Source organism: Triticum dicoccoides, chromosome 3B, assembly GCF_002162155.2.
Source record: "Triticum dicoccoides isolate Atlit2015 ecotype Zavitan chromosome 3B, WEW_v2.0, whole genome shotgun sequence".
Lineage (NCBI taxonomy): Eukaryota > Viridiplantae > Streptophyta > Magnoliopsida > Poales > Poaceae > Triticum > Triticum dicoccoides.
Window position 1 is genome coordinate 260,848,072 of NC_041385.1, and position 27,548 is coordinate 260,875,619.

The 27,548-nt window shown below is 42.1% G+C and overlaps 2 protein-coding genes across 2 annotated transcripts; both read right to left on the reverse strand.

Moving 5' to 3' along the window:
• Positions 1-18,181: 18,181 nt before the first annotated feature.
• LOC119281228 (protein NRT1/ PTR FAMILY 5.2-like) lies at positions 18,182-20,461 on the reverse strand. The gene is made up of 3 exons (XM_037561815.1): positions 20,299-20,461; positions 19,952-20,169; positions 18,182-19,846 (listed from the first exon to the last, which is right to left on the reverse strand). Exons 1-3 carry the CDS (start codon positions 20,423-20,425, stop codon positions 18,398-18,400), a joined length of 1,794 nt encoding a protein of 597 aa, XP_037417712.1. The 5' UTR covers positions 20,426-20,461; the 3' UTR covers positions 18,182-18,397.
• Positions 20,462-22,141: 1,680 nt separating this feature from the next.
• LOC119275830 (rab escort protein 1-like) lies at positions 22,142-27,199 on the reverse strand. Its single transcript, XM_037556754.1, has 10 exons — positions 26,137-27,199; positions 25,932-26,054; positions 25,594-25,693; positions 25,208-25,246; positions 24,168-24,384; positions 24,010-24,085; positions 23,693-23,888; positions 23,508-23,588; positions 23,056-23,161; positions 22,142-22,425 (listed from the first exon to the last, which is right to left on the reverse strand). The coding sequence occupies exons 1-9, from the start codon at positions 26,895-26,897 to the stop codon at positions 23,072-23,074; spliced, it is 1,683 nt and encodes a 560-aa protein (XP_037412651.1). The 5' UTR covers positions 26,898-27,199; the 3' UTR covers positions 22,142-22,425; positions 23,056-23,071.
• Between the last annotated feature and the right edge of the window lie 349 nt (positions 27,200-27,548).

Consider the following 27,548-nt stretch of genomic DNA (forward strand, 5'->3'; position numbering starts at 1 on the left):
TTGCAACTTATGTGTATGTGCAACTTGCTATGTGGATGGAACTATATATGTATGTACGATGAAACTTATGTGCTGTTAAATAGCCCTGTGAAATATATCTATATATGTCATATATATTTGCTGTGAAAATTGTTGGATTTAAAAAAAAACAGGGAAAAAGGCCATTATGCAAGCTCTTTGCCGTCTGCCACCGACGGCAAAGGGCTCTTTGCCATCAGCAGCGGACGGCAAAGAGGCCACGTGGCAGGCAACTGTGCTTCCTGGGAGGCTGACCTATCTGGTCAGTTTGCCAACAGTGGCTGACGGCAAAGAGAAAGTAACTTTGCCTACAGCAGCGGACGGCAAAGGCCTTCCGATGTTTGCCGTTAACCACCTAACGGAGTAACAGCGCAATTATTGCCGTCAGCATTCTTTGCCGTCGGCAGCTGATGGCAAAGGACCCTTTGCCGTCAGCCGCCCGAAGCGGACGACAATGTAGCTCTTTGCCATCCCTTACATTGCCGTCCACTTTTGTCGTCTGTGGCGCACGGCAAAGACCTTTGCCGTCCGCCATCCATGCCTTTGCCGTCCGCCGTGGCTGATGGCAAAGTAGCTGATTCCTGTAGTGTTAGTCCCAAAAATAATATAAAAAGTTGCCAAAAGTATATGAAAGTTGAATAATATTGGCATGAAACAATCAAAAATTATAGATACGATGAAGACGTATTAGCATCCCCAAGCTTAATTCCTGCTCGTCCTTGAGTAGGTAAATGATAAAAAAAGATAAGTTTTTATGTGGAATGCTACCTAGCATAATCTTGATCATATGTCTAATCAAGGCATGAATATTAAGACACGAGTGATTCAAAGGAATAGTCTATCATTTGACATAAAAACGATAATACTTCGAGCTTACCAATAAAGCAATCATGTCTTTTCAAAACAACATGGCCAAAGCAAGCTTATCCCTACAAAATCATATAGTTTGGCCATGCTTCATTTTCGTCACACAAAATGCTCCCATCATGCACAACCCCGATGATAAGCCGAGCAATTGGTTCATACTTTTTAACGCGCTTCAGCTTTTTTCAACCCTCACACAATACATGAGCGCAAGCCATGTATATAGCACTATAGATGGAGTAGAATATGATGGTGGGGGTTTATGTGGAGAAGACAAAAAGGGAGAAAGTCTCACATCAACGCGGCTAATCAACGGGCTATCGAGATGCCCATCAACTGATGTCAATGCGAGGAGTTAGGATTGACATGCAACAGATGCACTAGAGCTATAAGTGTATGAAAGTTCAAACTGAAAACTAAGTGGGTGTGCATCCAACTTGCTTGCTCATGAAGACCTAGGTCATTTGAGGAAGCCCATCGTTGGAATATACAAGCCAAGTTCTATAATGAAAATTCCCACTAGTATATGAAAGTGACATAGGAGACTCTCTATATGAAGAACATGGTGCTACTCTGAAGCACAAGTGTGGTAAAAGGATAGTAACATTGCCCCTTTTCTTTTTTCTTTTTTCTTTTTTTGCGGGCTTCTTTGGCCTCCCTTTTTTATTTAGGCTTCTTTGGCCTATCTCTTTTTTTCTTTTTTTTATGGGGCAATGCTCTATAATGACGATCATCACACTTTTATTTACTTACAACCCAATATTATAACTCGATATCTAGAACAAAGATATGACTCTATATGAATGCCTCCGGCGGTGTACCGGGATGTGCAATGATCTAGCATAGGAACGACATCAAAAATGGACAAGCCATGAAAACATCATGCTAGCTATCTTACGATCATGCAAGGCAATATGACAATGAATGCTCAAGTCATGTATATGATGATAATGGAAGTTGCATGGCAATATATCTTAGAATGGCTATGGAAATGCCATAATAGGTAGGTATGGTGGTTGTTTTGAGGAAGATATAAGGAGGCTTATGTGTGATAGAGTGTATCATATCACGGGGTTTGGATGCACCGGCAAAGTTTGCACCAACTCAAGGGCAATGCACAGTACCGAAGAGGCTAGCTATGATGGAAGGGTGAGAGTGCGTATAATCCATGGACTCACATTAGTCATAAAGAACTCATATGCTTATTGCAAAATTTTATTAGCCCTCGAAGCAAAGTACTACTATGTATGCCCCTAGGGGGATAGATTGGTAGGAAAAGACCATCGCTCGTCCCCGACCGCCACTCATAAGGAAGACAATCAAAGAAACACCCCATGCTTCAAATTTGTCACACAACGGTTACCATACGTGCATGCTACTTGCAAACCTCAACACAAGTGTCTCTACAATCCACAACCACGCACTAGCATGACTCTAATATCACCATCTTTATATCGCAAAACTATTGCAAGGAATCAAACATATCATATTCGGCGATCTACAAGTTTATGTAGGATTTTATGACTAACCATGTAAATGACCAATTCCTGTCATCTCTCTAAATAGATATAAGTGAAGCAAGAGAGTTTAATTCTTTCTACAAAAGATATGCCCACGCTCTAACAAATATAAGTGAAACAAAAGAGCATTCTACAAATGGCGGTTTTCTATGTGAAGAGAAATAGGCAATCCAAACTTCAAATGATATAAGTGAAGCGCATGAAGCATTCTATAAAGCCATACTCAAAAGATTTAAGTGAAGTGCAATGAGCATTATATAAATCAACCAAGGACTATCTCATACCAGCATGATGCATAAAAGAAAAATAAAAACTAAATGCAAAAGAAGCTCCAAGACTTGCACATATCGCATGAACAAAACGAATACGAAAACATACTGATACTTGTTGAAGAAAGAGGGGATGCCTTCCGGGGCATCCCCAAGCTTAGACGCTTGAGTCTTCTTGAATATTTACTTGGGGTTCCTTGGGAATCCCCAAGCTTGAGCTCTTGCCTCTCTTCCTTTTCCTCATATTGAGACCTCCTCGATCAAACACTTCATCCACACAAAACTTCAACAGAAAACTCGGTAAGATCCGTTAGTATAATAAAGCAAATCACTACTCTAAGTACTGTTGCAAACCAATTCATATTTTGTTTTTGCATTGTGTCTACTGTAACATAACTTTTTCATGGCTTAATCCACTGATAGAAATTGATAGATTCATCAAAACAAGCAAACTATGCATCAAAAACAGAATCAGTCAAAAACAGAACAGTCTGTTGCAATCTGAACATTCACCATACTTCTGTTACCCCAAAAATTCTACCATAATTAGGAAAAATAAACAATTTGTACAGCAAGACAGTGCAAAAGGAATCAGAACCATTTGACTTCCAGTTAAAAATGTAAAATCATGCACTACAGCCAAAGTTTCTGTCCTACACCGTACAAACCAACAAGCATTGTAAACATCCTAAAGGCAAACCTTGGCACATTATTTTTATAATACAATGGAATTGTACAAGGGGATAATTATTTTTGATGAAAAGTTTCTGTAATTAAGATTCGCAAAGTTTCTGTGAGCATGAACAAAGTTCAAGGAGCTCTCCCACTTCAACAATGCTTGTCTCTCTCACTTTCACTTTCCTTTTTGAAAAGGTTTTAGGTTCCCCTCTTTATTTTTTTGTTTTTAAACTATATAAAAGCACTCAACAGAAATAAATGACTCTCTAAAACTTCCGGGTTGTCTCCCTGGCAGCGCTTTCTTTAAAGCCATTAAGCTAGGCATATAGTGCTCAAGTAATGGATCCACCCGGATCCCAAGGTATATCAAAGCCAATTTTAATTAATAATGATTTGTAATTTAGTAGTGAGCACAGAGTAACATATATCATGCAACAATGAAGTCTAACTCTCTTCCTATGCATCAACATGTCATAAAAGAACAATTCATGCACACATAGTAAAGGCCAATGCATAGTATAAACAATTTCTTGCAACTATCGTGTTGGAAACATAGAGAGGTGGAGATATAGTTCCTCTCTCATAATAATTGCAAGTAGTAGCAGCAAGCACATGCATATTACAATCATCAAAATCATCATGTGCAATGGTAAAAGGCAACCCATCAATATAATCCTTAATAAGCACAAACTTCTCCGATATAGTGTAGTTTGGAGAATTCAAAAAGATAATAGGACTATCATGCGTGGGTGCAATAGCAACAATTTCATGTTGAATATAAGGAACTATAGCAAGTTCATCTCCATAGGCATAATTCATATTGGCATCTTGGCCACAAGCATAGCAAGCATCATCAAAAAGGGATATTTCAAGAGAATCAACGGGATCATAACAATCATCATAGCAATCATCCTTCGGTAAGAACAAAGGGACATTAAATAATGTATGAGTTGGAGGGTTACTCTCATTATAAGGTGGGCACGGGTAGCTAATCCGCTCTTCCTCCTTTTGTTCTTCGCTCTCCTCATCATCTTTTTCATCCAATGAGCTCACATTTTCAGTAATTTCTTCTTCCATAGACTCCTGCAAAATATTAGTCTCTTCTTGGACAGCAGATACTTCCTCAATAAATGCGTCAATATTGTAATTGTATTCATAATTCTCATAGCAATATCTAAGTATAGCAAAATTTTCAGGTCTGTAAACAGCATCATCAAAATTTTCACACGTTTTAAACAAAGATTCTATTTCATAAGCACCCACAAAAGCAACAAATTCTTCTATTTGTTCCACATCATAGTAATCATATACACCAATAGCATAAGAAGCTAAGGTTTTATTATCATTGAATTTGCATGAAAAGGGAAGGTGTGGAGCCTTCATCCTAGAGCAACAAGTATAATCATATATCAAGCATAGTTGACGAGCATACCAACGTAACATATGAATTTAATCCCATAATAGTTTCCCTTTTTGTGTCAAGCGATAATCCCTAAAGAATTCACGTTGATCCAACGTGTCTCCCATAACATAATTGAATGAGGTTTTCTATCAAAGTAGTACATAATATCTTTCACATAACCAGGATTGAGGGTTTTAGGAGGTTCCCCATTGATACGTCTCCAACGTACCTATAATTTTTTATTGTTCCATGCTATTATATTACCCCTTTTGGATGTTTATGGGATTTATTTTACATATTTATATCATTTTTGGGACTAACCTACTAACCGGAGGCCCAACCCGTATTGCTGTTTTTTTTGCCTATTTCAGTATTTCGAAGAAAAGGAATATCAAACGGAGTCCAGACTGAATGAAACCTTTGGGAGCGTGATTTTTGGAACGAACGTGATCCGGAGAACTTGGAGTGCAAGTCAAGCAGCAAATGAGGCGGACAGGAGATAGGAGGGCACGCCCACCCCTCCTGGGTGTGCCCCCTGTCTCCTGGGCCCCACGAGCGGCCACCGACGTACTTCTTCCTCCTATATATACCTACGTACCCCGAAAACATCGAGGGGGCCAACAAAAAACAATTTCCACCACCGTAACCTTCTGTATCCGCGAGATCCCATCTTGGAGCCTTCACCGGCGCTCCGCCGGAGGGGGAATCGACCATGGAGGGCTTCTACATCAACACCATAGCCCCTCCGATGAGTTGTGAGTAGTTTACCACAGACCTTCGGGTCCATAGTTATTAGCTAGATGGCTTCTTCTCTCTTTTTGGATCTCAATACCATGTTCTCCCCCTCTCTTGTGGAGATCTATTCGATGTAACTCTTTTTGCGGTGTGTTTGTCGAGATCCGATGAATTGTGGGTTTATGATCAAGTTTATCTATGAGAAATATTTGAATCCCCTCTGAATTCTTTTATATATGATTGAGTTATCTTTGCAAGTCTCTTCAAATTTTCAGTTTGTTTTGGCCTATTAGATTGATCTTTCTTGCCATGGGAGAAGTGCTTAGCTTTGGGTTCAATCTTGCGGTGTCCTTACCCAGTGAAAGCAGGGGTTGCAAGGCATGTATTGTATTGTTGCCATCGAGGATAAAAAGATGGGGTTTATATCATATTGCTTGAGTTTATCCCTCTACATCATGTCATCTTTCTTAATGCGTTACTCTGTTCTTATGAACTTAATACTCTAGATGCATGATGGATAGCGGTCGATGTGTGGAGTAATAGTAGTAGATGCAGGCAGGAGTCGGTCTACTTGTCGCGGACGTGATGCCTATATACATGATCATGCCTAGATAATCTCATAATTATTCGCTTTTCTATCAATTGATCGACAGTAATTTGTTCACCCACCGTAATACTTATGCTATCTTGAGAGAAGCCACTAGTGAAACCTATGGCCCCCAGGTCTATCTTTTATCATATAATCTTTCAATCTACTTTTATTTGCATCTTTACTTTTTGCATCTATATTATAAAATACCAAAAATATATTTATCTTATCATACTATCTCTATCAGATCTCACTTTCGCAAGTGGCCGTGAAGGGATTGCCAGCCCCTTTATTGCGTTGGTTGCGAGTTCTTTGTTTGTTTGTGTAGGTGCGTGGGACTTTTGAGGAGCCTCCTACTGGATTGATACCTTGGTTATCAAAAACTGAGGGAAATACTTACGCTACTATGCTGCATCACCCTTTCCTCTTCAAGGAAAACCAACGCAAGCTCAAGACGTAGCAAGAAGGATTTCTGACGCTGTTGCCGGGGAGGTCTTCGCTCAAGTCAAGACATACCAAGTACCCATCACAAACTCATCTCCCTTGCATTTACATTATTTGCCATTTGCCTCTCGTTTTCCTCTCCCCCACTTCACCCTTGCCGTTTTATTTGTCCTCTCTTTCCCAACCTTCTCCTCTCTTTTTCGCTTGCCTTTTTCTGTTTGCTTGTGTGTTGGATTACTTGTTGCCATGGCACAAGATAATACCAAATTGTGTGATTTTTCCAATACCAATAATAATGATTTCCTTAGTACTCTAATTGCTCCTCTTAATGATGTTGAGTCTTGTGAAATCAATACTGCTTTGTTGAATCTTGTTATGAAAGATAATAAAAATTCACCGGCCTTCCTAGTGAAGATGTTGCTACTCATCTAAACAACTTTGTTGATTTGTGTGATATGCAAAAGAAGAAAGATACGGATAATGATATTGTTAAATTGAAGTTATTTCCGTTTTCACTTAGAGATCATGCTAAAGTTTGGTTTTCGTCTTTGCCTAAAAATAGTATTGATTCTTGGAACAAGTGCAAAGATGCTTTTATCTCTAAGTATTTTCCTCCCGCTAAGATTATCACTCTTAGGAACGATATTATGAATTTTAAACAACTTGATCATGAGCATGTTGCCCAATCTTGGGAAAGAATGAAATTGATGATTCACAATTGCCCTACTCATGGTTTGAATTTATGGATGAACATATAAAAATTTTATGCCGGTTTGAACTTTGCTTCTAGAATTCTCTTAGATTCGGCCGCGGGAGGCACGTTTATGGAAATCATGTTAGGAGATGCTACAAAACTTCTTGATAATATTATGGCTAATTGTTCTCAATGGGACACTGAAAGATCTACTAGTAAAAAAGTGCATGCTATAGAAGAAATCAATGTTTTGAGTGGAAAGATGGATGAACTTATGAAGTTGTTTGCCACTAGAAATACTCCTCTTGATCTCAATGATATGCCTTTGTCTACTTTGATTGAGAATAATAATGAATCTATGGATTTGAATTTTGTTGGTAGGAATAGTTTTGGAAACAATGCTTATAGAGGAAACTTTAATTCTAGACCGTTCCCTAGTAATTCCTCTAATAATTATGGAAATTCATACAATAATTCTTATGGTAATTTTAATAAGATGCCCTATGATTTTGAGAATAGTGTGAAAGAATTTATGATTTCTCAAAAAAAATGCTTTGCTTCAAGAAAAATTGCTCAAAGTTGATGATTTGGCTAGGAACATTGATAGACTTTCGCTTGATGTTGATGCTCTTAAACTTAGATCTACTTCTCCTAAGCATGATATCAATGAGTCTCTCAAAGCAATGAAAATTTCCATTGATGAGTGCAAGGAAATAACCGCTAGATTGCGTGCTAAGAAAGATTGCTTTGTAAAGGCGTGTTCTTCTAGTTTCCATGAAAATAATGATGAAGATCTTAAAGTTATTGATGTGTCCCCTATTAGATCTTTGTTTTGCAATATTAATCTTGATAATAATGGGACTGGAGATGAGTCAACTTTAGTTAGAAGGCGTCCCAAGAATTTTCGGAGTTTTTAGATCTTGATGCTAAATTTGGTAAAATTGGGATTGGAGAGATCATGACTTTAAATAGCATTGAACCCACTATCTTGGATTTCAAGGAATTTGATTATGATAATTGTTCTTTAGAAGGTTGTATTTCCTTGTTGCAGTCCTTGTTAATTCTCCTCATGCTTATAGTCAAAATAAAGCTTTTACCAAACATATCGTTGATGCCTTGATGCAATCTTATGATGAAAAACTTAACTTGGAAGTTTCTATACCTAGAAAACTTAATGATGAGTGGGAACCTACTATAAAGATTAAAATTAAAGATCATGAGTGTTTTGCTTTGTGTGATTTGGGTGCTAGTATTTCCACGATTCTGAAAACTTTATGTGATATTCTAGGTTTCCATGATCTTGATGATTGCTCTTTAAATTTTCACCTTGCGGATTCCACCATTAAAAAGCTAATGGGAAGGATCAATGATGTTCTCATTGTTGCAAATATAAATTTGGTGCCCGTAGATTTTATCGTTCTTGATATAGATTGCAATCTTTCTTGCCCTATTATTTTTGGTAGACCTTTCCTTAGAACGATTGGTGCGATTATTGATATGAAGGAAGGGAATATTAGATTCCAGTTTCCATTAAAGAAAGGCATGGAGCACTTTCCAAGAAAGAAAGTCAAATTACCTTATGAATCTATCATGCGGGCTACTTATGAATTAAGTGCCAAAGATGGCACTACTTAGATCTATCTTCGCTTTTATGCCTAGCGAGGGGCGTTAAACGATAGCGCTAGTTGGGAGGCAACCCAATTTTATTTGTGTTTTTTGTTTTTGTTTCTGTTTAGTAATAAATTTTGCATCTACTTTCTGTTTAGATGTGTTTTATGTTTTAATTAGTGTTTATGCCAAGTAGAACCTATAGGATAACCTATGATGATAGTTAATTCGATTCTGCTGAAAAACAGAAACTTTGCACGCACGAATTTAGTTTTTTTAAATCACAGAAACGTGATTTTGCGTTGATTCTTTTTGCTGATAATCAATAGACAAATTATACAGGGCTTCCTATTTTGGTAGGATTTTTAGAGTTCCAGAAGTTTGCGTTAGTTACAGATTGCTACAGACTGTTTTGTTTTTGACAGATTCTGTTTTTCAAGTGTTGTTTGCTTATTTTGATGCATCTATGGCTAGTAAAATAGTTTATAAACCATAGAGAAGTTGGAATACAGTAGGTTTAACACCAAGGTAAATAAAGAATGAGTTCATTACAGTACCTTATGTGGTGGTTTTGTTTTCTTTCACTAACGGAGCTTATAAGATTTCCTGTTGAGTTTTGTGTTGTGAAGTTTTCAAGTTTTGGGTAAAGCTTTGATGGACTATGGAATAAGGAGTGGCAAAAGCCTAAGCTTGGGGATGCCCATGGCAACCCAAGATATTCAAGAATAGCCAAAAGCCTAAGCTTGGGGATGCCTCGGGAAGGCATCCCCTCTTTCGTCTCCGTTCATTGGTAACTTTACTTGGAGCTATATTTTTCTTCGCCACATGATATATGTTTTGCATGGAGGGCCGTGTATTATATTAGTCTTTGATTTTTAATTTACCACAATCATCCTTGCTGTACACACCTTTTGGGAGAAGCCTACTTGATTGAAATTTATTAGAATATGCTATGTGCTACACTTATATCTTTTGAGCTAGATAGTTTTTGCTCTAGTGCTTCACTTATATCTTTTAGAGCACGGCGGTGGCTTAATTTTGTAGAAATTGCTAGTCTCTCATGCTTCACTTATATTATTTTGAGAGTCTTTTAGAACAGCATGGCATTTGCTATGGTTATAAAATTGGTCCTAGAATGGTAGGCATCCAAGTTGAGTATAATAAAAACTATCATAGGAAGTGAATTGGATGCTATGATCAATTTGATACTTGATAATTGTTTTGAGATATGGAGGTAGTGATATTAAAGTCATGCTAGTTGGGTGATTATGAATTTAAATAATGCTTGTGTTGAAGTTAGCAAGTCCCGTAGCATGCACGTATGGTTAAAGTTGTGTAACAAATTTGAAACATGAAGTGTACTTGGCTTGTGCATCCTTATGAGTGGCGGTCAGGGACGAGCGATGGTCTTTTCCTACCAATCTATCCCTCTAGGAGCATGCGCATAGTACTTGGTTTTTGATGACTTCTAAATTTTTGCAATAAGTATATGAGTTCTTTTGACTAATGTTGAGTCCATGGATTATACGCACTTTTTCCTTTCCATCATTGCTTGCCTCTTCGGTACCGTGCATTGCCCTTTCTCATGTTGAGAGTTGGTGCAAACTTCGTCGGTGCATCCAAACCCCGTGATACGATACGCTCTATCACACATAAACCTCCTTATATCTTCCTCAAAACAGCCACCATACCTACCTATTATGGCATTTCCATAGCCATTCCGAGATATATTGCCATGCAACTTTCCACCATTCCATTCATCATCATCATGACATACATTACTTTTGTCATATTGCCATTGCATGATCATGTAGTTGACATCGTATTTATGGCAAAGCCACCATGCATAAATTTTCATACATGTCACTCTTGATTCATTGCACCATCCCGGTACACCGCCGGAGGCATTCATATAGAGTCATATTTTGTTCTAGTTTTGAATTGTAATTCATGTGTTGTAATCAATAAAAGTGTGATGATCATCATTATTAGAGCATTGCCCAAAAAGAAAAGAGAAAAGAAGAAAAAAGAAAGGCCAAAAGGCCAAAGAAAAAAAAGAAAAAAAAGAGGAAAAAAGAAAATAAATAAAAGGGGCAATGTTACTATCTCTTTTTCCACACTTGTGCTTCAAAGTAGCACCATGTTCTTCATGTAGCGAGTCTCATATATTGTGCTTCAAAGTAGCACCATGTTTTTCATATAGTGAGTCTCATAGGTTGTCATTTTCATATACTAGTGGGAATTTTTCATTATAGAACTTGGCTTGTATATTCCTACGATGGGCTTCCTCAAATTCCCTAGGTATTCGTGAGCAAGCAAGTTGGATGCACACCCACTAGTTTTCTTTTGTTGAGCTTTCATTCATTTATAACTCTAGTGCATCCGTTGCATGGCAATCCCTACTCCTCATGTTGACATCAATTGATGGGCATCTCCATAGCCCGTTGATTATCCTCGTCAATATGAGACCTTCTCCTTTTTTGTCTTCTCCACACAATCCCCATCATCATATTCTATTCCACCCATAGTGCTATATCCATGGCTCACGCTCATGTATTGCGTGAAGGTTGAAAAAGTTTGAGATTATTTAAGTATGAAACAATTGATTGTCTTGTCATCGGGGGTGTAGAATTTGGGAACATCTTTGTGTGACGAAAATGAAGCATAGCCTAACTATATGCTTTTGTAGGGATAAACTTTCTTTAGCCATGTTATTTTGAGAAGACATGATTGCTTTGATTAGTATGCTTGAAGTGTTACTATTTCTTTTATCAACATGAACTTTTATTTTGAATCATTTGGATCTGAACATTCATGCCACAATAAACAAAATTACATTGAGAATTATGCTAGGTAGCATTCCACATCAAAAATTCTGTTTTTATCATTTACCTACTCGAGGACGGGCAGGAATTAAGCTTGGGGATGCTTGATACGTCTCCAACGTATCTATAATTTTTGATTGTTCCATGCTATTATATTACCCCTTTTGGATGTTTATGGGCTTTATTTTATATATTTATATCATTTTTGGGACTAACCTACTAACCGGAGGCCCAACCCGTATTGCTGTTTTTTTTCCTATTTCAGTATTTCAAAGAAAAGGAATATCAAACGGAGTCCAAACGGAATGAAACCTTCGGGGGCGTGATTTTTGGAACAAACGTGATCCAGAGAACTTGGAATGCAAGTCAAGCAGAAAACGAGGTGGCCAAGAGATAGGAGGGCGCGCCGCGCGCCCCTTGTCTCCTGGGCCCCACGAGCGGCCACCGACGTACTTCTTCCTCCTATATATACCTACGTACCCCGAAAACATCGAGGGGGCTAACGAAAAACAATTTCCACCACCGTAACCTTCTGTATCCGCGAGATCCCATCTTGGAGCCTTCACCGGCGCTCCGCCGGAGGGGGAATCGACCACGGAGGGCTTCTACATCAACACCATAGCCCCTTCGATGAGTTGTGAGTAGTTTACCATAGACCTTCGGGTCCATAGTTATTAGCTAGATGACTTCTTCTCTCTTTTTGGATCTCAATACCAGGTTCTCCCCCTCTCTTGTGGAGATCTATTCAATGTAACTCTTTTTGTGGTGTGTTTGTTGAGATCCAATGAATTGTGGGTTTATGATCAAGTTTATCTATGAGAAATATTTGAATCTCCTCTGAATTCTTTTATGTATGATTGAGTTATCTTTGCAAGTCTCTTCGAATTTTTAGTTTGGTTTGGCCTACTAGATTGATCTTTCTTGCCATGGATTGATACCTTGGTTCTCAAAAACTGAGGGAAATACTTACGCTACTCTGCTGCATCACCCTTTCCTCTTCAAGGAAAACCAACGTAAGCTCAAGACGTAGCACCCATCTCCATGAGCAACAAGTACACCTAATTTTTTGGTATTTCGTGTTCCATATCCATAACTAAAGATAGAGAACAACTTAGAACAGCAAATAAAATTACTTAGTGATAAAGCAAACAAGCACACACGAGAATATTCACCCCATGCTATGACTCCCCGGCAACGGTGCCAGAAAAAGGTCTTGATAACCCACAAGTATAGGGGATCAATTGTAGCCTCTTTCGATAAGTAAGAGTGTCAAACCCAATGAGGAGCTAAAGGTAGAACAAATATACCCTCAAGTTCTATCGACCACCGATACAACTCTAGGCACGCTTAGTGTTCGCTTTACCTAGAAAAAGTATGAAACTAGAAGTACTTTGCAGGTGTTGTTGGATAGGATTGCAAGATAATAAAGAGCATGTAAATAAAAGCTAGGGGATGTTTAGATAAAGAAGCAATAAAGTAAATATAGCGAGTGTGGAAAAGTGGTGGTATGAGTTGTGAAATTGTCCCTAAGCAATTGACTACATTACTAGACCGGTAATCACTATTGCAATTCTATTTGAGGGAGAGGCATAAGCTAACATACTTTCTCTTCTTGGATCATACGCACTTATGATTGGAACTCTAGCAAGCATCCGCAACTACTAAAGATCATTAAGGTAAAACCCAACCATAGCATTAAGTATCAAGTCCCCTTTATCCCATACGCAAACAACCTACTTACTCGGGTATGTGCTTCTGTCACTCACGCCACCCACCATAAGCAAATCATGAACATATTGCAAACCCTACATCGGGGATCCCTCACGCTTGCGCGACACGGAGAGCACCATAGGACAACACCAATAATAAAACATGCAACTCAAACCAATCATAGCAATTCATCAATCACCGATAGGACAATGAAAATCTACTCAAAGATCATAGGATGTCAACACATCATTGGGTAATAATATGAAGCATAAAGAACCATGTTCAAGTAGAGGGTACAACGGGTTGCGGGAGAGTGGACCGCTGAATATAAATGGGGAAGGTGATGGAGATGTTGGTGAAGATGGCGGAGGTGTTGGTGTAGATCGCGGTGATGATGATGGCCCCGGCGGCGTTCCGGCGCCACCGGAAGCAAGGGGGAGAGAGCCCCCTTCTTCTTCTTCTTCTTCTTCTTCTTCTTCTTCCTTGACCTTCTCCTTAGATGGGAGAAGGGTTTCCCCTCTGGTCCTTGGCTCCCATGGCGTGGGAGGGGCGAGAGCCCCTCCAAGATTGGATCTATCTCTTTGTCTCTTTCTGTTTCTGCGTTCTCCGATTCTGCCCTTCCATCGTTTCTTTTATATCCGAAGATCCGTAACTTCGATTGGGGTGAATCTTTACCCAGATTTTTCTCATAAAATTAGCTTTCTTGCGGCAAAATAAGAGCGTCAACCGCCTTACGGGGTGCCCACGAGGGTCCAGGGCGCGCCTGCCTTCCTGGGGCGCCCCCCTGCCTCGTGGCCCCCTCGGGCACCATCTCGCGTTGATTCTTCCTCCCAAAAATCATAAATATTCCAAAATAATTCTCTGCCCATTTTTATCCCGTTTGGATTCCGTTTGATATTGGGTTTCTGCGAAACATAAAACTTGCAACAAACAGGAACTGGCACTGGGCACTGGATCAATATGTTAGTCCCAAAAATAATATAAAAAGTTGCCAAAATTATATGAAATTTGAATAATATTGGCATGGAATAATAAAAAATTATAGATACGACGGAGACGTATCAGATACCTATTCTGCACAAATGTCCTGAAACTTTACGGAGAATTGTTTTGGAATATATAAAAATATTGGGCGAAGAAACAACAGAAGGGGACCCACCAGGTGGCCACAAGCTTGGGGGGAGCACCCTACCCCCAAGGCTTGTGGGCTCCCTAGCCATCGTCTGGTGCCCATATTCTGCTATATGAAAGGTTTTGACCTACAAAAAATCATAAGGAAGCTTTCGGGACGAAGCGCCGCCATCTAAAGGTGGAACCTGGGCAGAAGCAATCTAGGGCTCCGACAAAGCTATTCGCCGGGGGAAACTTCCCTCCGGGAGGGGGAAATCGAGGCCATCGTCATCACCAACGATCCTCACATTGAGAGAGGGTCAATCTTCATCAACATCTTCATCAGCACCATCTCCTCTCAAACCCTAGTTCATCTCTTGTATTCAATCTTTGTTCCAAAACCTCAGATTGGTACCTGTGGGTTGCTAGTAGTGTTGATTACTCCTTGTAGTTGATGCTAGTTGGTTTATTTGGTGGAAGATCATATATTTAGATCCTTAATGATATTCAATACCCCTCTGATCTTGAACATGAACATGCTTTGTGAGTAGTTACGTTTGTTCCTGAAGACATGGGAGAAGTCTTATTATAAGTAATCATGTGAATTTGGTATTCGTTCGATATTTTGATGAGATGTATATTGTCTTTCCTCTAGTGGTGTTATGTGAACACCGACTACATAATACTTCACCATGATTTGGGACTATGGGAAGGCATTGGGAAGTAATAAGTAGATGATGGGTTGCTAGAGTGACGGAAGCTTAAACCCTAGTTTATGCGTTACTTCGTAAGGGGCTGATTTGGATCCACATGTTTCATGCTATGGTTAGATTTATCTTAATTCTTCTTTCGTAGTTGCGGATGTTTGCGAGAGGGGTTAATCATAAGTGTGAGGCTTTTTCAAGTAAGGATAGCACCCAAGCACCGGTCCACCCACATATCAAATTATCAAAGTAACAAACGCGAATCATATGAGCATGATGAAAACTAACTTGACAATAACTCCCATGTGTCCTTGGGAGCACTTTGCTTTATATAAGAGTCCGTCCAGGCTTATCCTTTGCTACAAAAAGGATTGGGCCGCCTTGCTGCACTTTTGCTACACTTGTTACTTGTTACCCATTATGAATTATCTTATCATAAAAGTACCTATTACCGATAATTTCAGTGTCTGCAGAAAATTCCTTCCTGAAACCTGCTTGTCATTTCCTTCTGCTCCTCGTTGGGTTCGACACTCTTACTTATCGAAAGGACTACGATTGATCCCCTATACTTGTGGGTCATCAAGACTCTTTTCTGGCGCCGTTGGCGGGGAGTGAAGCGCCTTTGGTGAGTGGAATTTGGTAAGGAAACATTTATATTACATGCTGAAATTTATTGTCACTTGTCACTTTGGAAAATCATCCTTTGAGGGGTTTGTTCGGGGTATCTTCACCTCGATCGGAAGAGCAACAAGTTGCTCCTCAACCTACTACACCTGCTGAAAATATTTATTATGAAATTCCTTCGGCTATGATAGGGAAGCTGCTAGCTAATCCTTATGCAGGAGATGGAACACTACATTCTGATTTGCATCTAATCTATGTGGATGAAGTTTGTGGATTATTTAAGCTTGCAGGTTTACCCGGAGATGAAGTCAAGAAGAAGGTCTTTGCTTTATCTTTGAAGGTAAAGCCATTGACATGGTATAATCTATGTGATGATATTGGAGCTTAGAATTACAACAGATTGAAATTGGAATTTCATCAAAAGTTTTATCCTATGCATCTGGTTCATCGTGATCGGAATTATATATATAATTTTTGGCCACATGAAGGAGAAAGTATCGCTCAAGCGTGGGGGAGACTTAAGTCAATGTTATATTCATGCCCCAATCATGAGCTCTCAAGAGAAATTATTATTCAGAATTTTTATGCTCGGGTTTCTCGTAATGATCAATTCATGCTTGATACTTCTTGTACTGGTTCTTTATGAAGAAGACTATTGAATTCCGATGGGATCTTTTGAAAAGGATTAAGCGCAACTCTAAAGATTGGGATCTCAACAAAGGTAAGGAGTCAGGTATAAACCTTGAGTTTGATTGTGTTGAATCTTTTATGGATACCGATGCGTTTCATGAATTTAGCACTAAATATGGACTTGACTCTGAGATAGTAGCTTCTTTCTGTGAATCATTTGCTACTCATGTTGATCTCCCTAACGAGAAGTGGTTTAAATATCATCCTCCTATTGAAGTAAAAATAGTAGAACCCATTAAAGCCGAAGAAGAAACCATTACTTATAATGTTGATCCAGTTATTCCTACTGCTTATGTTAAGAAACCACATTTTCCTGGCAGGGTAAATGAACATGCTAAAGCTTCAACTGTAGTTCATAAGAGTTATACTAGAACACCTACACCCCCTGAACAAATTAAAGTTGAACATAATGTTTCTATGGTTAAAGATCTCTTGGTTGATAATATCGATGGGCATGTTATTTATTTCTATGATGAAGCTACTAGAATTTCTAAACCCGATGAAAAAGATAAACATAGATTGGTTGTTGGCATGCATGTTGTCTCTGTTAAAATAGGAGATCATTGTTATCATGGCTTATATGATTTGGGTGCTAGTGTGATTGCTATCCTGTTTACTTTATATCAAGAAATTATGAATGATATTGGACCCGCTGAAATAGAAGATATTGATGTTACTATTAAGCTTGCTAATAGAGACACTATTACACCACTTGGGATAGTTAGAGATGTTGAATTCTTGTGTGGAAAAACGACAATTTGGCACGCGAGAGGCCGTTTGGTGCGCTCCAGCACGCGCACGAAAAAAATCGGCGCGCGCGGGGAAAAGCGGCATCGCGCGCAGCAGTTTTTGCACGTCTCGTCCAACGTGCTGGTTAAAAACCGCGTGCGGGCGCCCACTAACCGCAAACCTTTCCCTCCCGTCGCATCTTGTTCGTCGCCTCTTTCGGTGCCCCACCACCGCCGCGCCTTCTCCCCCGTCTCTTCCAGCGCCCCGCCGCTGCTGCGCCTTCTCCCGCCGCCTCATTCACCGCCCCGCCATGCCGCCGCGCCCCCGGAGCAGCTCGGGCTTCCGCGGTGTCTGCCTCCGCCCCTCCGGCGTGTATTACACGGAGATCCACTCCGGCGATACAAAATTAGCGCGCCGTGCAACCACGCGTCTGTTGGAGATGCTCTAAGGCTAGTCATAGTGCGAGTAACATAAGTAGTAACATAGATGCCACATAAGCAAAAAAGATGATGTGTCATGTAATTAAAGAGGAGAGAGACAAATAGAGTAACATAATATGTTACCATCACATAGCGGTTCCCAATACAAAATGAGTCTATAAAGTAATAAATGAAGACATGTATGTTATTACACCTATGACACTTCTCATTATGAAGGTAGTAACATGAACTAGTAACATACTCCCTCCTTTCCGGTTTATAGGGCTCAATTCAAAAATCTCACCAACCAAGGTAGATCGTGAATGGTGGAATACTTTTTGTAGTTTGCAAAAGCATCCAATTAATGCTCTTATTTTCCTCAAAAAATTATGTTTACCAATGCATTAATTGCAATGCATGCATGCATAAAGTACATGCATTGGTCAATTTTCTCTTAATACTTGCATGCAATGATTTAATGCCCCTTGGAATCTAAACATGTGATGGGGAACAACCAAATTAAGCCTTATAAAATGAAAAAACTAGAATTTTGAGATAAGCCTTATAAACCGAAAAGGAGGGAGTATGTATGTTACTAGTCTAAGTTACTCCCCACTATGACCAGCCTAAGATCCATTGGCATGCTCTCTCTTTTTTTGTGCAATTGCCCATTTATTTTGGTGCAACTGTATTTAGTTTCTGCAACTGATTTTTTTATGTGAAAATGTTATTTTGGGTTTTGGGTATGTGCTAATTCCCAGGAGACTATACGATTGGCTCCTTCACCATTCCTGGCCTCCCCTGCTTCTCCTTGCTACCGTCAGCGATGTCGGCGTTGTACACGTACATCCGGCACACGGCGAAGAAGACGAGGAGGTTGGCGCAGTTGAGCACGGCGAAGAAGGCGTAGTAGAGGTCCAACCGCGAGGCGTTGAGGTTGTTCTGGATCCAGCCTCCATGTCCTCCTCCGCGCCGCCGCGTGACGCGCGACACCGTCGACAGCAGGAAGCTGCTGAGGAAGTTGCCGACGCCGAGGCTGGTCATGGCGTAGGATGTGCCGAGGCTCTTCATCCCCTCGGGCGCCTGGTCGTAGAAGAACTCGATCTTGGCCACCTCCAGGAAGGCGTCAGCGACGCCCATGAGCACGAACTGCGGGAGCAGCACGAAGATGGAGAGCGGGACCATCGTGCCCCTGCTGTCGAGCACACCGTTCTCGCGCGCCACGGCCAGGCGCCGCCGCTCGGTCGCCGACGCGATCACCATGATCGCGATGTGGAGGACGAGCCCGGCGCCCATCCGCTGGAGCAGCGAGATGCCCCGCGGGTTCTTTGTCAAGCGCCGCATGCAGGGCACGAACAGGCGGTCGTAGAGCACGACGGAGACGAGCATGGAGACGGTCACGAACCCCTGCAGGCTCGCCGGCGGGATGTCGAAGTCGCCGACGCGCCGCTCCAGCGTCGTGCCCTGCTTCACGAACAGCGTGTTGATCTGGGCCAGCATCGCGCTCGGCACGAACGTGATGAACAGCACGGGAAGCATCTTGAGCATCTGCTTCGTCTCCTCCACCTGCGTCACCGTGCTCAGCGACCACCGCGACGTGCTCCCGGCCCCGGTCCTCACCGCCGCTTTGCTCAGCACACTGAAATTCGGCGTGTGGGGCAGCGGGGACGACTTTTTCCTGTCGTATTGGTCGGGGTCGAGTTCGTGCAGGTCGCGCGGGTCCGCGGGCGCTGTGACGCGGCACTTGCGGACGGCGTTGACGATGACCCCGGCCATCTTGGTGAGGGAGCTCTCGGGTGAGGTCGGCTTGTGGCGGTACAGGGGTGTTCCGGCGGTGAACACGGCGATGGAGACGGCGAGGCCGATGGTGGGGAGCGCGTAGCCGACGGTCCAGCCGATCTTGTCCTGGATGTAGACGAGGACGGTGTTGGCGAAGAGCGTGCCTAGAAAGATGCTGAACATCCACCAGTTGAAGAAGGAGAGCTTCTGCCGGCGCTCCCTCGGCTCGTGCTTGTCGAACTGGTCGGCGCCGATGGTGGAGATGTTGGGCTTCGTGCCGCCTGTGCCGACGGCGAGGGTGTACAGGGCCAGAAAGAACACGCCCAACTGCAGGCTCGACGCCTTGCGCTCGCAGCTCGGGTCCGCCGTGCCGGTGCCGCACGCCGGCGGCTTCAGCGACGGCAGCGACACGGCCATGGTGAGCAGGCACATTCCCTGCGCAATCATCCATTGGCCAAGTTTTTTTTTTTCATTTTCAGCGACAGCTTTTGCCGGCGATCGAGCTGATCAGCTGAGGTATGAAGGAAGGGAAGGGCTTACGAGAAGGTAGATGACGGAGGCGGCCATGAAGGTGCGGTAGCGTCCGAGGTGGGCGTCGGCGATGTAGGCGCCGAGGACGGGCGTGATGAGGCTGGTGCCGGCCCAGTTGGTGACGTTGTTGGCGGAGCGCACCGTGCCCTGGTGCAGCTCCCTCGTCAGGTACAGCACCAGGTTGGACGCGATGCCGTAGTGCGCCATCCGCTCGAACACCTCGTACACTGCAGGTCACTTGGTCAGCCATGGCTTCTTCGGCGTTGCAGGCCAGGGATATCGGGCTTCTTCTTCCTTACGACCTTACGTGCAACGAAATGAAGGTTAGGGCTTAGGGGCACGCGGAGCTTCCTTACCAAGAACGAAGGAGCAGGCTTTCCATCCTCCTCGGTTGGATCGGATGACCGGGTTGCCGCAGAGGTCCGTCGTGCCGTCCTGCGTGTACTCGCCGCCGCCGGTCTCCAGCTGCGGCGTCCCCGCCATTGGCACTCCTCTCCCAGCGCACTTGACTTGAGCTCTCGATGCGCAAGGGTGGGAACTTGAGATCGATGGGTCTAATTCCGTGACACTGGCAATGCTAGTTAACTGTATATACGATTCTGACTAGCTAACTGCTACACGATCGAGTATCAAGCAATGGAATTATAATACACGATCGAGTATCAAGCAACTGCAATTCTAAATAGGACTCGTTTCAAAAAAAATCTAAATAGGACAGTCTTCTCATCAAATAAATAAAAACAATTAGCTGTAGGTATGATTTGTGCTTATCTATTCGGATTTATTCTGTATTTCAAAAAGGACGAAGATCCCGGCTTCTGCATCCATGCTGCTATTTCAAAAAAAAAAAAAATCCATACGATCGAGAAAAGGATTAGGTTTCACATAACGGAACAAACAAAACAAAATAAGCATCCTGGTGCAAAAGATCCAGACTGTTATTTTATGGTGATGAAGCGACTATAAAAATGGGAGCGCCTATAGATCGATCCAGCTTGAGAGATAGCCTCGAATGAGGATTTCATTTCAATTTCTGGTCACAAAATTGGTTTAACGCATGGAGAACATGCTGAAGTGTGTTTTCTTTCTTTTTAATGTGGTGTTCTAGTGGGCTTTTCTGGATGATGTTATTTTGTGTTATCTGCTAATCAATCAACCAATACTTATGCGAGGAAGGTTTTTTGCTTTGATGACCACATGTACTGATATTGTTTCTATTCTACAATGTCACATGTCGGCGCTTCTTTGTTTAGATGGTGAGAGGGCGCACAGGACCAATGTGTTGTTATAGGTTGGTTTTGCCGATTAATTTGAAAAATCTTGACCAACCAAGATCATGGATCAAATCAAAAATTGAATAGTACCTCAAGTGAATGAGAAAGCTCGTTAAGAAATAGTTGACCCTATCAAAATCATGAACGAAATCCAAAATTGAACACCTCAACTGAACGAGAGGGCTCCAAATTAGGAAGCATAGTGAATTAGATGATTATAGATACCAAACCAAAATACCATGTGGACTTGATGGTAGATGGCATACTATAATGCACCATGAAAACCAGATGAAACGGGTGTGGAACGTGTTTGGTTTTGAAGCAAATTTATTAAATACATAGCGTTTATGTTCTTCTGCCAAAATCTTACTGTTTCATTATGTTGATATTTATGCAGGGTACGAGATCAATGTCCTATGGTGTACAGCCTTTTATAATGTTCCGTTGGGCGATCTTTCGAAATATGAAAGCCTTTTTTTTAAACACGGGCAAAAGCTTTACCAGTTCTATTAATTAAAAAGATTGTTGCCCAGTTAATTACAGAAAACCGAGCAAAGCCCAATACATCTATCAAGGGTAAAGCCCACTCCAGACATCAAAACTCAACAAGGCCAACCCCACTCCCGTCGACAACATGTCAAACGCTGCAACAGACACCAACAACACAAACACATACCAAGGGGAGGCCCCGCTCCACCAACATGCCGCCCTCCACCTCCGCCAGACACCATAAGTCGCGACTGCTATGGGAGGAGCAGACAGCACAAGTCGTGCACTCCACAAGATCCCAGCACCAATTGCAGTGATCGACATGCGCTGACGATACATCGACAGCAAGCTCATCACCCGCACAACACAAGGCTGGTGCCCTCGAAGTTATCCTTGTTTCGACTCCAAGGATAGTTATGGTAACAAACTCCGTGGATGCATCAGACAAGTAGTTTAAACTCAATTTCATTACTCTGTTTCACTCGTACAAAGAACCAGTGCAACAAATGAAAGGCGCCACATGTAGCAAGAACCAGTGCAACAAACGAAAGGCGCCACATGTAGCTTGTGCAGTAATAACTACAGGCACTGCAACAAGCCATACAACCATCAACGTTGTCTGTGGTCTCGCTCGCTGAGCAGATCATCCATGTTGGTGCGATGTATCTAAAATGCCTTCATGTATCTTCTGTGGAATATTTGTCCAGAAAAACACTAACCCTGCGGAAAATAACAACCTACTCAGGACAAGATTTTTCTTTTGTAAGGTGAGCCAGTATGATAGTGTTCACAAGAACATTGTAACCAATGGTGCACCTTGACCAAGCCAAACTGGGAATTACCAGAGCACGTGAACTTCAAAACGAAAGCCATGTCACATCATCTATCACCATACATTCTCCTAACGAAATTGAGATATACTTAACTCTTTGTTATTCGATATTTTGGGTTATTTGGCACCATATGTACTTTCCGGAGAGAATGTGACCAATATTTAAATAGATGCTTCAACAGCAACATATTTTGGTGTTCTATAAAAAATTTTGATAGTGGAGCTTCCCTGGCATTTCTTTTGTTAACCCATCTTTTCTCATTCAGGATCCAAGCAGGTCTGGAGAAAACTGTTTCAAAAGTTTTGATCGTGCAAATTCACAGTTGTTCACATTTCAAAATGTACTGAGGTTATGAGCAAACAGTGCAAAGTCCGATGTGTAAATGTTATAACATTTTCAAGCACACTGAGATAACTATGAGTAAATGTACAGCTCCATGTGTAATGATTTTGATATCTTCACATCTAACAATAAAATGAGAAAACGGTACAAGTTCCACATGCTGCGATGTTATTACCTCTGCAAACATGTTTCTACTCTGCAAGATCAGAGTCATCGTCGGCATATTTAGGAGTTGCGTTTCTAGGCAGGAATTCTTCGTCAGGATAAATATCTGTAAATAACTGCAAGAAAAACAATGAAAGGAATTTATAAGATGAAGGACAGATGGTTGCATGTGCCTTCTCTGTGTTCACATCTCATTATGCTCGACAGAGCTAGAGACATTATCAAGTAAATGAAGAGCTAATCTCCAAACCTACATCAGACACAACGTAATTAACAAGAACTAGACGAATTCACTCCAGCACTAGTTACTCTTTCTTCAATGCAAACACCGTAATAAAGCACTCGCTATTGACATGTACAGTTCAGTTCTGAAGCTTCCATAATGAGCCAGAATCCTGGCCTGTATCTCCTGCAAGTACAGAAATGAGAATAAAATTTATCAACACATAACGTACGCAATACCTGTTTTGTCGATTCCAGTATATCTCTGTAGTCCAGGTTTTCATCCGGCATGGGGCATGACAATACAGCACCAGATGTTCCCTGATAGTGGAAGATGGGACAATGGATGTCTTAATACAAATACATATATGACATCTGAACAGCACATATCTTTACTAGTGTTCAAAATGATCAAACAAATGCACCTGTGTGATCTCTTGAACATACACACAACTCCAGATTAGCACTGGCTTTCTATCCTCGATGTTTTTGCTGGTTGTCTCCAAATGGCCTTCTGAATCATCTGAAGCCTGAGTACTGAAAAGAACCTCCATTGCCTTGTTTATGTACTGCTTTCCCGTAAAGGCATCAGTACAGGGAGTAGACAGATATACCATGAACCTGCAAGGTGGAGATCAGCTTGTAAGGCAAAGTTGCCTGCCTATATGGTGACAATTTCAAATGCAGTTGTTCCTATGTCAGATGCAGAAAAGTAAACACTAACACTGCATACGTAACTTACATTCCAGGAGGGCATACTGCTACATTGCTGCTCAGCTGAAGCGCCCGAACAGCTGTAGCTTGCTGCTCTTGTAATGCTAAAATGAAGGAAACAAATGAGAAGCAAATCACTTATTCAAGCAATACAAACATTAACAGAGGAGAAATAACTGTCCTTACATTTTGGGGGGAAAACAACCAGAACATTTGATGAAGCCTCTTTTATGGAGCTGCTGATTATGCATACTCCCCTGGCAACTTTTCTCGTCAAGTTTGAGTCTGAAGCATCAGATGGCATGTCCAATGAAGGAATTTTGTACGAGGGACCAAGTATCAACTGCTGGCACAAAATATCCTGACCAGAAGCCAATCTGGTGCCTATATAACGCTTCTTTTCCTGATCAAGAGAATGTTGATTGTTGGGTGCTATTCATAGATTACAGAATTGATCGTGCAGGTCCCTAACTAAAGCATGCGACATCACTCATAGGCAAATAAACACTGAAAATGATCGCTGATCTTCTGATTCTGGGAATCAACCTAATGCGTTCAAATATATAAAATGAGTCAGTATCATTCTTATCCTGAAAGGGCAGCCTGGTGCATGTAGCTCCCGCTTGCGCAGGGAGGGTCCGGCCACTTTGGGTCTATTGTACGCAGCCTTTCCCTACATTTCTGCAGGAGGCTGTTTCCAGGACTTGAACCCGTGACCTCATTCTTATCCTGAGTGGAAAAAAAAAATATCCCATGCATCTACTTTGAATCAGGCTCTCCCTGACCGATTTGCAGATTGGACAAACACTTCCGCAGAACTATTCTTGTTGAGCTCAGGACTGAGATGCATAACCTTGGTGGTTGCCAACAAATTTCACCATCTAAAGATGCCAAAAAAATTGAATTTTGCTGATTGTTTTATCTTATTCCAGACTATGATAGTACAGGAGAACCTAATTATGGTAACACTGCATCTTTTCTAGCAGCAGCAGCAGGTAATTTTGCCAATTCTCTCTACTCATCTTTGCTGGATCAAGTGGGTGTCATGGAATCCTATGCCGATTTGCGATTTGTTGGTACATATTTGAAGATGACAGTAAAATCCATAACAAAAATATATAAAAACTGAGCAACAAAAAGGAAAGATTATATTGTACAATTGACTATATCAGACAGACAAACATTGGCACAGACACGTCCAGCATAGAGCTTAAATTTTATCATACCTGGTCCACGAGGAGGGCTGTGACTGGCATCCGCAACACCTGATTGACAGAAGAGAGATATACCAGAGTCTAAGTATCAAGAGAGTCACACAAAAAGACAATACTTTACAGGATAATTGGCCATGTTCTTGTTTGAAAGGGCAGGTCATTCCAGTAGAGAGGTGCTAAACCCTTGGCCTACCACATCATCACTACGTTCCAGTTAGGTTGCAACAGAGGCTTACAAATCATGGGGCCAGAAAGATCATATAGCTGCACGATTATTATTAAGCCAAAGCAACAGGGTACAACCAAAGGGCAGTCTATACCATATCATCACGTTCTAGTAATAGTATATGTAAGATTCATCAGAAAGAAAAATAGCATAGCTGAGAATAACATCTTACATATAGGGCACCCTTAACAGCAGCAAAGCGACAGAAAGCTTGCGGTAGCTCACCATGCCCGTACATAGGATAAATGAAAGCACCTTGGGCATTAGCAAACCTGTTGCAGAAAACATGAGCACATATAGAAATTTAGACCACAGCAATTCACATATAAAATCACCACATGTTACACTATATACATCATACTTCCTCCGTCCCAAAATAAGTGTCTCAACCTTAGTACAACTTTGTACTAAAATTAGTACAAAGTTGAGACACTTATTTTGGGACGGAGGGAGTAGAAGATATGTCTTCTCAAAAGAGGACCAGAAAAAGGTTCAAGCGAGCAAAGTGACCTCCCAATGGACGAGGAATAAAGAGCTAGGGTCTTGATTCCATCTCTTGTTGTTAGCAATTTCTCGCATGTGTCTGCGGCATCTTGATCATAATCTGCCATGGCAATTGCATATAGCACAACCCTATAAATAAGACACAGAAACCTACATCAGTCAAATTGCTATTAAAAATAGAATACGCTAAAACACTTGAGCATGCTCTTACGCTCTAATCTTGGGTTGAAGCTGCTGTTTCTTGAGGAATTCGATAAAGGGGAGGTCCAAGTCCTCCTCAGATATCTTACCAGAGGCTTGGCCCTCCCCATCCTTACCGCCAGAAGATGATGCGGCAATGTGTGACTGGACAAGCTTGAAGAATCTGAACAAGAGGGTCTTCTCCTTAAGATTATCCCTAAGATTAAGCTTCTCCTTAGACCGATGTGTGCTGTCCATGAAGATGGCCTGCCTAGAGTCTGGCACCGGGCAGAGCGCACCATCCCAGTAGATGAGGCTGCCCCCTTCCACGCTCTTGAACTCCACATGGTGGCTTCCTCCTGACCTCAGAAGAAGGTCCACGGCCTCGTCGGCGCAGTACAGCACCCTGGGACCCACCAGGTCGACCGTGAAGCGCCTGGACAGTTCGGGAACCGTCCCCGAGGTCTCAACCTCCGAGTACAGACTGCGGCGCTCGAGATCGACGGCGGTGTATTCAGCGGTGGCGGAGGAGGTTGTGGTTGGGGAGGACGGGCAGGGGGTGGAGGAGTCGGCGGAGAGGAAGGAAGGGACGGAAGGGAGCGGGATGGAGGAGTAGAAGGAGCCGTAGAAGGGGTCGGGGTCGACGTGGAGGACGGTCTTCCCGGCGGCCGCGCAGGCAGCGGCGAGGATGGACTCCGGGAGGCCGGTGCCGCAGAGGACCACGTCGAAAGAGGTTGGGTCGATGGTTGGGTATTCATCCAGGGAACCGCCGCCGGCGGAGGCGTCAGCCATGGTCAGCGGTGAATCTCAAAATCAGGTGGAGACGGAAAATTCACAAGATCTAGTGCGTGGAAGAAAGCAAGCGCGTCCACCTGCGCATTCACTCAAACACGTTGGAGGCACAGCTCAGTGCCAAGATTAGAGCTGCCGGCGAGGCACCCTGCTGCTGCCAGCCACGCTACAAACTGTGGGAGGGGCGCGAGAGCGAGAAGACCGTACAGAGTCTGTTGGTTTGGGAAGGCGAGAGATCGCCGCGAGTTCGATTTGGGTTTTGGGAGGAAGGCGACGCAGATGCTTTTCTTTCCTCGGTAGTACTCTCTCCGTCCGCTCGTAGAAGAAATGCATAAAAATGAATGTATTTAAAACTAAAATACATCTAGATATATCCATTTCTTCGACAAGTATTTCGGAACGGATGGAGTATAATGCTAGCCGGCAAAGGTTCTTTGGAAAGAAACTCACAGCGAACGCCTTGCAGCTGTTTGATCGAGATCAAATGATGACAGTTTTTCAAAAGAAAATGTTTTCTCTATGAAGAATTGACATGCTAAGTGACAGTTTTATTCATCTTATTGGGAGAGTAATAAAGCGACGGAAGGTCTGGCGAGTGTTGCGTCACACGAACACGTCGATGTGTACCCGCGGCGTCGAGGGAGATGCTCC

Bases quoted from the DNA above. Each gene is read 5' to 3' on its own strand.
- LOC119281228 (XM_037561815.1), bottom strand. From the start codon at position 20,425: ATGGCGGGGACGCCGCAGCTGGAGACCGGCGGCGGCGAGTACACGCAG. The intron at 20,170-20,298 runs GTAAGGAAGCTC...AGTGACCTGCAG, and splicing joins AGCCTGCTCCTTCGTTCTTG to TGTACGAGGTGTTCGAGCGG. The intron at 19,847-19,951 runs GTAAGCCCTTCC...ATGATTGCGCAG, and splicing joins CCTCCGTCATCTACCTTCTC to GGAATGTGCCTGCTCACCAT.
- LOC119275830 (XM_037556754.1), bottom strand. From the start codon at position 26,897: ATGGCTGACGCCTCCGCCGGCGGCGGTTCCCTGGATGAATACCCAACC. The intron at 24,086-24,167 runs GTAAGGACAGTT...CCTTCATTTTAG, and splicing joins GGTTGTTTTCCCCCCAAAAT to CATTACAAGAGCAGCAAGCT. The intron at 23,889-24,009 runs GTAAGTTACGTA...TCCACCTTGCAG, and splicing joins GCAGTATGCCCTCCTGGAAT to GTTCATGGTATATCTGTCTA.